Source organism: Colobus angolensis, unplaced genomic scaffold (assembly GCF_000951035.1).
Source record: "Colobus angolensis palliatus isolate OR3802 unplaced genomic scaffold, Cang.pa_1.0 Scaffold4, whole genome shotgun sequence".
NCBI lineage: Eukaryota > Metazoa > Chordata > Mammalia > Primates > Cercopithecidae > Colobus > Colobus angolensis.
The window spans coordinates 7,642,521-7,653,313 of NW_012117376.1; the positions used below are offsets into that span (position 1 = coordinate 7,642,521).

The window sequence follows — 10,793 nt, forward strand, 5'->3', positions numbered from 1 at the left end:
GCTTGGGAGAATGGGGGTCATAGGTCCCAGCAAGAAGGAGAGGCTCTGTTGGTGGGACAGGGCTGGGCTGGGTGGATGTGTGCAGGGTCCTTGGAGTTCCTCTGACTAATAACTGTTGTGAGGAAGGCAGGGAAGGCAGTGGGCTCAGGGCAAGGAGGTCCACCAGGATGGGCTTTGAGCTGGACCACTTCAGCCTTCCCTTCATTTAGTTAATCCTCATTGCTCCCAGCAACTGGGGGCCATTATTATCCCCATTTCACAAAAGAGGAAACCAAGACTCAGGGATTCACCCAACTTCCTGCTGATACACAGAAGTCAACCCGGCTTGGAACCTATTTGTGTCTGACACCAAAGCCAGTGTCCTTTCTGTCAGCTCATCCTACAGAGCTGGGCTAAGCCCACAGAGATTGAGGCACTGTGTTGTGGCTCTCATGTAAACTAAAGACATGCTGGGCCTGGAACCCAGGACCCCGTCATACCACCTGCCTCAGATGGGTCCAGCCCAAGCCTGGTCCAGTGAGGAACATCAGGAGAAAGACTGGATGGGTGGACCCCAAAGAACCAGAGGGCAGCTGTTGGGCTGAACTGTGGGGTAGCCCCACCCATTGGCATCAAGGCTGGTTAGGGAAACGTGTGCAAACCTGAGCAGGGCTTGCAGGATCCTCAGGGACAGAGGAGCAGGAAGGGTGTTCCTGGTGAGAGGGTGCGTGGGCAGCATCCTGAGCAGGCTGTGTATAGGCATCCACATCCAGAACAGTGAGGGAGGACGGTACCCCAGGTGGGGCTGAGAAGCCAGCAGGATTGGGGCTGGGGTCTAGTCAATGAGAACCTGGAATCATTGAAAATACCCCAGGGATTTAAAATTCTACTCTATAACATGTCTTGGTTTGTTTCAATGTAACAATTTTGATTTTAGTTCCTTGCTAACTGGGTTAGTTTCTTCCACAATCTTTTCCATTCCAGAAAGGTGTGTCCCATGCATACCCTGGCATGCCCTGGTGGCCCCAGGATACATGAACCTGCTTGAGACACAGCCGTAGGCAGTGGGGACTCGTGGAAGGTTGTAGAGAGGGAGTGACAGTTTTAGAAACATCATGTCAGGCTGGACTATGAGGAGGCAGATGGAGATGTGAAGCCCAGGCTAAGCAGTGGGTGAGGGGTGGGGGAGTCTGGAGGGCAATGGTTGGCGCCGGTGAGATCATTATCCCAGAGTGGCCCTGATCCCCTGCCCCTGCTCCTCCAGCCAAGGAGTCAAGGCTGACTTGGGCCTTCCCTACAGGTCATCACCTCAGGCATCGCAGCCATCGTGTTGTCACGCTACCTCCCCAGCACCCCCCTGGTACGTGGTGCCTCCTGGGATGGGGCTTTGAGGGAAGGGTAGGGGCAGCAGCCACCCACCAAGGGCCTGGCCTCCTTGAAGGGGGTAAGGCTGACCCTCAGGGAGGTCAGAGCTGCCCATGGGGGCCAAGCACGACGCCTGTTGACCAGTGGCCTTCCCCGTCCAGCGCTGGACAGTGTTTAGCTCGAGCGTGGCCTGTGCTCTCCTCTCTCTGACCTGTGCCCTCGGCCTCTTGGCCTCCATCGCCGTGACCTTTGCCACCCAGGGCAAGGCACTGCTGGCTGCCTGCACTTTTGGGAGCTCTGAACTACTAGCCCTCTCACCTGACTGTCCCTTCGACCCCACACGCATTTATGTGAGTATCTAGGCCTGGGGTAGGGGCACCAGGCCCTTGCAGGGGTGGGAAAGGCTCTTGGAGTCCACCCTCCACCCCCAACTCCAGCCAGCCATCTCTGCCCCATGCCCCACAGAGCTCCAGCCTGTGCCTCTGGGGCATCGCCCTAGTGCTCTGCGTGGTGGAGAATGTGTTTGCTGTGCGCTGCGCTCAGCTCACCCACCAGTTGCTGGAGCTGAGGCCCTGGTGGGGGAAAAGCAGCCACCACGTGGTAAGTTCCCTCCACAGCCCTGACTCCCCGAATTTCCTGGGACCCCCTGCCAGGGTACCCAAGCTGCTCTGCCCCACCCCTATGTAGGGGCCCCCACCTTGAGAAATGGGGCAAAAGTTTTCTCCTCAGGAGCAAAGGGGGAAGCTTGGAGGCTTGGAGAGGTGAGATCTCGCAGCAGAGTCACACAGCTGACACCTGGCTCTCCTAGGGCCCAGGATGAGTCTTGAGGGAGGGGCAGGGGTGTCTGGGCTCACACTGGGGGTGTTCCAAGGGTCTGGCCTGGCTCTTGCAGTGGAGTGGGTAGTGATGCCCCTTTGCCCCCAGAGATCCTTCCAGCGCTCCCCTCCTTCCATTTCCCGGATGTCCTGGAGGGGGAGACCCAGGCTGAGAACCAGTGGGTCTGGCAGTCTCCCGTGTGTCTGCAGATGCGGGAGAACCCAGAGCTGGTGGAGGGCCGTGACCTGCTGAGCTGCACCAGCTCTGAGCCTCTGACCCTCTGAGAGATGATGTCCTGCCCAGGCCCCATGGCCACTAGGACCCTGCAAGCAAGCTCTGTGACCAGGCCAGGATTCCTGGAGCTGGCCTGAGAGGGCTCAACAGACCCTGGGAGACCCAAGTGGGGCTTTCAACCCCTTCCCCCACCATCCAGCCCACTGCACTGAAATGAGACTTTATTCTGAAATTATTAAAAAGAACAGAGATGCTCCATTTGGCTGCATGCGGGGGGGGGGGCGAATGGGGGGACAGAAGAGGGGAGGACGGGCTCAGCCTGGGGGCCGTGTCTCTTTCTCACGCAGGACGCTGTGCATGGGGCTCTGGGTGCATCTGCCCATCTGTCTGTGGGCCTGTATGTGTGTGAGAGGCAAAACACAGAGAGCTCCGTGGGTCTGTGTGTATCCAAGTGCTAAAAGGCAGGCGGGCTTTCTGGGACCCACACCTGGCGGGCTAGTATCCTGGAAGGTTTCACTTGGTGGCTTGGCCTGGGGACCAGCAAGGGCTGGGGTGGGAAGGGTGGCTCAAAGAACCCTCTTTCTCCAACTCCACACCCCTAGAATCCTTCTCTCCCCTCCAGATAAAAAGGCTCCTCCCCTGGGCATGACTTCCCCCACCCCCCAAGCTGAGATCTGCAGGACGGGGAGACTGCCCCTTTGGGGGAGGCGTCTGGCCTCGGGGCTGGTGGGTGGGTAAGGGGACCTGACTGAGGGGCAGACCAACCCAGCCTGTGTCTCTATTGTTGCCTCTGGGATTGGGGGTACTAACCGCTTACTTGCTTTGGCCTGGGGGTACCGCAGGGTTCCCTTTTCCGGAAGCCCCCCACAGAGCAGACCCGGGGAGAAGGGCTTCCCCAATCTGGCCCCCAGCCAGAATACATACAAGGGAGAGGAAGCTAAGAGCCGGGAAGGAGACGGTGAAGGGAGGGAGGAAGGGGGAACTGGCTCCTCTCAGAACTGGGAGGCGCTGCTGGGGTCGCACTGCAGCAGGCGCACGATGGACGGGTCGCTTTTGGCTCCGCGGATGAACTCCTCCAGGGACAGCTTGCCTGCAGGGCGAGGGGAGTGGTGATGGGGGAGGAGGCGGCAGCCAAGAGAGGGGAGGCGGAGCGGAAAGGGAGGGAGGGAGGGAGAGGCGCCCGCCCCGTCCACCCCGTCCCGCCCCTGCCCCTCACCGTCGTTGTTTGTGTCCATTTGGCGGAAGATTTTCTCAGTCCTCTTTTCCGGGGTCGACTCGTCCTCCGGCATCTTCATCACGGACGAAACCATCTTGTAAATGGCCTGGGGGCGGGAGGGGGGGCGGGGAGTGAGAGGAGCCTGCCCGAGCCCCCACCCGCAAGATTCAGAGGCGCCCCCGGGCTCGCTGACGTTTGCTGCCCCCGCCTGGGCAAGGTGGAGTGGGGAATTACGGAGGCGTGGGGAGCCGGGGGCTTCGGGAAGGCGTGTCTGGGAAGGCTTCCCAGAAGAGGGGGCTATCGGGCGGGCCCTGCCGCGCTCCCTTAGAGGGCTGGGTGGGAAAGGAGCAAAGACGCCGCGGGTGAAAGCTCCGAGCGGGCGCCGGGAATTTGGGGGCTCAGGGGGTCAGGAGAGATGTTGGAGGACACCGGGGCCCTACAGTGGAGGGCCTGGTGCGGCGGGCTTAGGAGCGCGTGCCCGGGACGCGAGTCGGCGGTAAGTACCGTGGCTGGCACCCGGGCCCAGGGCGGCCGGCGCTCGGTGGTCGAAAGGGGGCGCTGGGCCAAGGGGGCGTCACGGCGCTGCGGGGCCGTCTGCGGCCGACAGGGGGCGCGGCGCGGGCTGGAGGGCCAGAGGGGCGGGGAACAGTATGCAGATGAATGCAAATGTGCATCTGCAGCAGGCAGGGACCGCCAGGCTTGGCTGGGCTGGGCTGGGCAGAGGGCGGCAGCCGCCACGTGCAGTAGCTCCCGAGGTGACGTGACAGAGAGTTCTCCTGCTGAATGTACAGAGCACGCACGTAGGGCTTCGCCTGTAGCCTGGGTCACAGTGCCCCGGAGCTCAAGGACCGAACCTGTCTCCTCAATCTTCCAGCTTTACCCGACCGACACTTCCTCCAAGAAGCCTCCCTTCTCCCATCCCATAAACTTCTGCTGTCTCAGATCCAGCTTCAGCCTCCACACTGGTCTCTTCCAGCCTCTGTCCCTCGGGTCTGTCCCCCATGCTGCCTCTGAAAGCTCTTTCCAAACACAGATCTCCACTGTTACGTCCCCAGCCCGCACACCACCCCGTCACTCCCATCACACACAGGCCTCCCCCTAGGCTCGCCTTGCACCCAGCTCCTTCTGCTGCCTCCCACTCCTCCTTGGGACTCAGTTTACAAGCTATTTTCTTAGCGAGGTCTTCTCCAACCCAGGCTGGGTCAGGGTGCATATGGGCCCAGAGCCTGGTGGACTTTTCCTTTGCAGACATCTCTCCAGAAGAAATTATGTCTTTGCAGGGTTGTTCCTGCAAACATGGACGTCTAGCTAATGTCTATATCCCCAGAACCTGGCACCAGGCAGGGACTTCCCTATTTAAAAGCCATTGGCACTTCCCACTGCCCTCTGTTCCAAGTTCAAGACATTCGGCCTTTGGGATTTAAGATGCTTTACAATCTGTCCACTGCTGACCCTCCTCCATCAGGCCTCCCCTGGCTGGGTGATCCTGTCAACAGCCAAACACCCCTGATGCTTCAGATTCTCCAGCATTTACAGTCTTTGCCTGGAATAACAATACTAACTACCACTTATGAGAGACCTGCTCTGTGCCAGGCACTTTACACGAACTATTTCTAAACCTCGCGCAAGCCCTGAAAAACAGGTATCATGATCCCTGTTTTCCAGATAAGAAATTGAGGCTCAGGAATTTGATGGCGGAAATTGAGGAGGAAATTGATGGCGGAGACTCAATTTGTACCTGTTCCCTCTTAGCTGCTGGAGGGATGCTTGGGCAGTGTGGGGTGGTGACAATCAGCAGGGCCTTTAGCATTAGACCCAGTCTGTAGTAACTGCTCAATGAATGGTAGCCACAGTTGTGACCGGATATCAGTACCTGTCTGATGAGCACATGAATAGAGGGGTCTGGTAGTTTCAAGTTTCTAAAGTTAGATGGACCTGGAGTGGCATCCTGGTTCCACTACTCACTAACTGTGTAGCCTTGGACACATACTTTTCTGTGAGCCTCAGTTTCCTCAGATTAAATGAGATTATGTGTGAGGAACTGTGACTGGCTAGAGTGAGTGGTCAGTAAACAGCTTATATTACAGTCATTATTCATCCTCTACATCCTCAAGTCTTCCCTGCCACTCAGTCCCCTGGCTCCCAGATGACACCTTTAAACCCCTGTCACTGAGCTTGTCAGTGTGACCTACACATCTGTCTCCCCCACCAGAGTGGGAGCCCCAAGAGGCGCAGTCTCTTCCTCTCCAGTGTGTCCACTAGCTAGCACAGGGCTGGGTCTTGAGAAGAACTGGGCCAGTGACCACTACCTCTGTGACAGCCTTCTCCTGGGCCTGCTAACTAATTGTCTGGAATTGCTGCTCACTCGTGGTTTCATGGGAGCTGACTTGTCATTAATCAGGTACTAGGGCTTGCAGAGCTCTGTGTGCACCAACCATCTGGGGCGACTGGGCCGCCAGAAAAGAAGCCAGGGCCTGGATAGCAGAGGCCACCAGAAAGGGGTCCTGAGGATGCCCAGGGAATGGGTCTAGCTTGACTGATGCCCTGGGCATGGTGGCTCCAGCAGGACTGGGGTTTACCAGTACACACCAGTGCAACACACTAAGTGGTAAAATGCAAATGTCCCTCCAGATTGGTCAGTACCCAGCTGCTGTCCATGTCCGGGTGATCCTCCACCATCCTGGCCACCTGACCCTACCCTCAGGACCCCCAGATCCCCCTACCATCAAGCAACTAAAGAGTTAAATGTCTGACCCACAGGAGTCCGTGGCAAACATTAAGGCTTTCCCCCCTCTAGCCATAGGTATGGGGAGGGCATCACATATCCACCTAGAGAGCAGGCCCAGACCTTAGCAAGAGGAGAAGCCAAAGTCAAGAGTCCAGCAGTGGCTGGGGCAGCAGTCTGTGGAGCTGAGGGACCAGAAGGGAAAGGATTCAGAGATGCAGAAGGAAAGGGGGCTAGAGCTTGTGCAAAGCTGCGTGACAGGATTAGTCAGGGCACATTTCAAAGATGCTGAAAAGGCCCTTCTGGCTAGAGCAGAGGATGTACAGAGGAGAAAATAATAACAGACAATTGCTAATGTCTACCAAGTACCAATTATATGCCAAGCCCTCCGCTTGAGTCCTTATCTCACTCTATCCCTGCAATAGCCTTGTGAGGCAGGGGCTTAACACCCCCACTTTACAGGTGAAAAAACCCATAAAGGCTTAGGAAAAAGGCAGGCAAGGAAGTGGACGGGTAAAATAGAACCAGAGTCCTGGCCATCTTCAAGGTTGGTCTGAGGGGATGGGTGCTCTGGGAGGTTTCCGAAATAAAGCTAACATGTAGCACACTTAAACTTGTACTAACAAAGGGCTTTTATATCTGGTCCTTAAATCTCCTTGTGAAGTCAGTATCACCATACAGATGAGCAGCCTAAGAGTGAAGGCCATGTCCAGAATTGGAGGCTAGACCTCCTGGCTATGAATCCAGAGCCCTCTCAGTAGACAGCTCTGAGTAGTGGCCAGCCAGAGCTTGTCTTCACTTATTTGCTGGGTGACTTTGGGTATATATCACTTCACCTCTCCGAGCCTCATGGGGTTGTTGTAAGCATGCACTGAGCTCATAAGCACCTCACTCAATGCTGAGCTCATAGTGGGCCCTCAATCAATTAGAAGATAGCTGGGTATCCAGATGGAATGTGGACAGTGGTGCCAGATGGCCCTCTCACACAGGCTGTGTGGCCTCAAGCAAGTGCCTTTATCTCTCTGAGCATCTGTTTCCTTTGGTGTAAATGAAGATCAATTAGACATAACTGGACTGTGCTCTGCAGAAATGTCAACTCATAAAAGATAAAGAAAGGATGAGGAGCTATTCCAGATTAAAGGGGGCTAAAGAGACATGAGAACTAGATGCAATGCATGACCCCAGGTCAGGGCCAAAAATGCTATAAAGAACATTATGGAGACAGTTGGCAAAATTGGAATATGGTTGGTAGATTAGATAATAGCGTTGTTTCTATGTTAAATATCCTGGCTTTGGTAATCATATTATGGGTTATGTAAGAGAATGTCCTTATTTTTAGGAAATATATCCTAATGTATCCGGGGTAAAGGGCCAATGTTCAGAACAACAAGAAAATGTTACACACTAGTGTGCCCACATGCACACGCACACAGATAATGATGAAGCAACTGTGGCAAAATGTTAATTGGCGAATCTGGGTAGAGGGTATAGGGGAGTTTTCTCAACTTTTCTTTAAACGGGAAATATTTCCTAATAAACAATTTTTTAAATGGGATTGCAAGAATAGCCCCTGCCACCACTTGCCTACAAGGCCTGCTGAGAGGATCAAAAGGGGTGGTGGGTGCAAGCTGCCGGGCCCTGTGCCTGGCATTCTGAGGGGCCCAGGGGCCCACCTGCACGATCTCCAGCATCTCCTCCCGGCTGATGTAGCCATTGCCGTCCAGGTCATACATGCTGAAGGCCCACATGAGCTTCTGCTCCAGGCGACCGCGTGAGGTCACGCTCAGCGCAATGATGAACTCCCGAAAGTCTATGGTGCCATCGCTGTTGGTGTCAAAGGTGCGGAAGACGTGCTCGGCAAACTTGGAGGCGTCACCATAGGGAAAGAAGTTGGCGTAGATCTTCTTGAACTCGTCCACGTTGAGGATTCCTGTGGGGCAGTCCTTGAGGAAGCCCTTGTACCACTCCTGCAGCTCCAGCTCTGAGAACTCCGTGTTCTCCCGCAGGTCCTGCAACATCTCGGGCCGCAGCTTGCTGTTCTGCTTGCCCATGGCCACCGAGCCAAGTCCCACCTGGGTCCCCAAGGGGGTCAAGGGCAGAGAGGAGTGATCAGGCCCTCCTGGATACTAGACACTGCTCCAGATGGCCCCCCCTGCCAACAGCCATCCCCACCTCTCGTTTGACCCAGGGAAAGAGAGGAACTGGCCCAAGGTCACACAGCCTAGACCCAGGCATCCTGTATCTGTGCCATGCTCCACACCATCTCCCTGGATCATACACTTCCCTGGGAGAGGGAGGAAGGGAAGGGGGATTCACATTTACTGAGGCCCTTCTTGGTGCTAGCCACTAAGCCTTCACAAATGCACACCATTTCACCCTCACAACAGGTGGTATAGGGACTTTCCCCATTTTACAGATGAGAAGGCAGGCTTACAGATGTGAGGTGGCTGCTTCAGGTCACACAGCCATGGCATGATGAGGCTGACTCCTAGAGTTGCCCACAGAGGTGCAGAAAAACCTTCTGATCCTCCTCCGTCCTACCCACTGCCTTCTCATTGCCTCATATGTGCCTGCTCAGCACAAAATATACCCACAGCCCAGACATTGCCCTGTTCTCCCTCTGACAGGTGTGCCCAACAAGAGGCAGCAGAGGGAGGTGTTACTGTGGGCTCCAGAGTCAGATCACCTAGGTTTGAATCCCAGCTCCTCCTCTTACCAGCTCCTTGGGCAAGTTCCTTAAATTCTCTCTGCCTCATCTTTAAAGTGGGGTAATAACAGTACTTACCTAAGAGGATAGTTGTGGGGATTAAATTAGTTAACAAGTGGGAAGCACTTAGAACCATGGCTGCACAGATAAGTGCTACGTAAGTGTTAAATAAATAAAAATGACTTACATATACCCAGGTGCCACAAAACTCATGCAAAAACTGTGCAAACGAACATATACCGATAACTATATGCTTCATAGCTCACCAGATCCACACCCTGGATCCCATGCCACTCACGTACCAGCCCACGCCCACCCATGGGTCAGCATGCCTCCACACATGACGACATTCCCTCTGCTCCGCAACTCACACGAATCGACACATGGCACCACGCACAACTCCCATACCCTGTGCATCAAGACACACCAGCCCACGACCCCACATGTCTCACACATGCCATCACACGCCAACTCGCATGCCGACACCTCTCACATGGCCAGCTGCACGTGGGACCTTCAGGCACCCTTGCCATTTTTCTTTGTTTTCCTTCAGTTTTCCCAGGGGTGCTGCCACGTCCCAGGAGAGGGAACTGCAAACCTTCCCAGACCTGCTGGGGGCTCCTTTTCCAAGGAGACCCCCTCAAGCCCATCCAAGCCTCCCCAACACTTACCTTTCATCTAGTCCTGAAAGGCCCCCTGAGTGCAGTTAGATTGTGGAGACTGAGTAGAAGGCAATGAAGAGGAAACAGCCAGCCAGTTCTGCACAGGAATGTAGGGGTGTGTGCAGGTGACCCCCACCCACTTGGGGCAAGGAGGGGATTATTTGTGCATACATGTACATGAAGCTCTGCACACATGTGAATGGGTGTGTTGTGAGTGCATGTGCTCATGCATAATGTGTGCCGCTGGTTTTTGTATTGCATTCGCCTGCCGTGTCTTTCCATCTATGTCCCTGCATGTGCCTCAGATGTGCATGTGATCAGGTGTGCACCCATCACAGCGTGAGGGAATGAGCCCGTGTGGTCATTTGGAGGACCTGTGTGTGTCCTCGGCGGTGTGTCACTGCATGTTTCTGTAAGTTGGTCCCCCTCCTTTCTAGACCAGCCTCTATGGCCCAGGCTAAGGACCCATCAGACAAGCGAGTGGGAAAGGGCTGAGGAAATGAGAAGGGCTGGGGCATGTCCCTCACTGCCCTCCTCAAGGTCCAAGGAACTGGGTCACCGGGGTGGGGGCAGAGAGATGCGCAGAGCAGGAGAGCTCCTCCAGTGCCCCCTCCACTCTGCCACTCTCGGAGTTGCCCCCCCCACCCCGGTTGGAAGAAGATTCAGCTGTCCGCAAAGACCTCAAGTCTCCCATATGGGAAGAACCCCCTCAGCTCGACCTGAGAAGCCAGCCCCGGGGACCAGCTCCAAACCTCCCTCAGCTCTGGCCCCCAGCCCCCGCCTCCATCCGCTCAGCACTAGGACAGCGCCCGGCGCGTGGCCCCTCCTGGAGGGGGCGCTCCCGGGCGGTCGAACGCGGCTCCTCGGGACCGGCCACTCGGCGTTCAGGACCCTGGAGAGCACCACGCGCTCCCCGGTCCCCTGCGCCCCCCGCCACCCCGGGACAAGGATTCCCGGGAAGCCCGGGAGCAGCGGTGTTGGGAAGCCCTGGACGTGGGCCCCCGGCTCCGGGAACCCCCTGCCCTCATCCCCCGGCCCCGGCTGGAGCTGCCCCCACTCACCCAGCGACGCGGAGACACCGACTGCGCA

The 10,793-nt window shown here is 56.2% G+C and overlaps 3 protein-coding genes across 6 annotated transcripts in view; 2 read left to right on the forward strand and 1 right to left on the reverse strand.

Moving 5' to 3' along the window:
- The window catches only part of TMEM54 (transmembrane protein 54), a 7,385-nt gene extending 4,733 nt beyond the window's left edge, over positions 1 to 2,652 (forward strand). Inside the window, exons 3-6 of one of the 4 annotated variants that reach the window (XM_011955396.1) lie at positions 1,280 to 1,339; positions 1,506 to 1,694; positions 1,810 to 1,944; positions 2,370 to 2,652. In XM_011955396.1, coding sequence (XP_011810786.1) covers positions 1,280 to 1,339; positions 1,506 to 1,694; positions 1,810 to 1,944; positions 2,370 to 2,444 — 459 coding nt within the window. In that variant the 3' untranslated portion in view covers positions 2,445 to 2,652. The remainder of the gene's footprint in view (positions 1 to 1,279; positions 1,340 to 1,505; positions 1,695 to 1,809; positions 1,945 to 2,369) is intronic. The other 3 variants (XM_011955397.1, XM_011955399.1, XM_011955398.1) reach the window with 3 other exon arrangements.
- On the reverse strand, positions 2,599 to 10,793 carry HPCA (hippocalcin). The gene is made up of 4 exons (XM_011955395.1): positions 10,766 to 10,793; positions 8,009 to 8,407; positions 3,611 to 3,716; positions 2,599 to 3,484 (listed from the first exon to the last, which is right to left on the reverse strand). The coding sequence occupies exons 2-4, from the start codon at positions 8,384 to 8,386 to the stop codon at positions 3,387 to 3,389; spliced, it is 582 nt and encodes a 193-aa protein (XP_011810785.1). The 5' UTR covers positions 8,387 to 8,407; positions 10,766 to 10,793; the 3' UTR covers positions 2,599 to 3,386.
- Positions 3,618 to 9,764, forward strand: LOC105521258 (collagen alpha-1(XII) chain-like). The gene is made up of 2 exons (XM_011955394.1): positions 3,618 to 4,106; positions 9,605 to 9,764. The coding sequence occupies exons 1-2, from the start codon at positions 3,712 to 3,714 to the stop codon at positions 9,750 to 9,752; spliced, it is 543 nt and encodes a 180-aa protein (XP_011810784.1). The 5' UTR covers positions 3,618 to 3,711; the 3' UTR covers positions 9,753 to 9,764.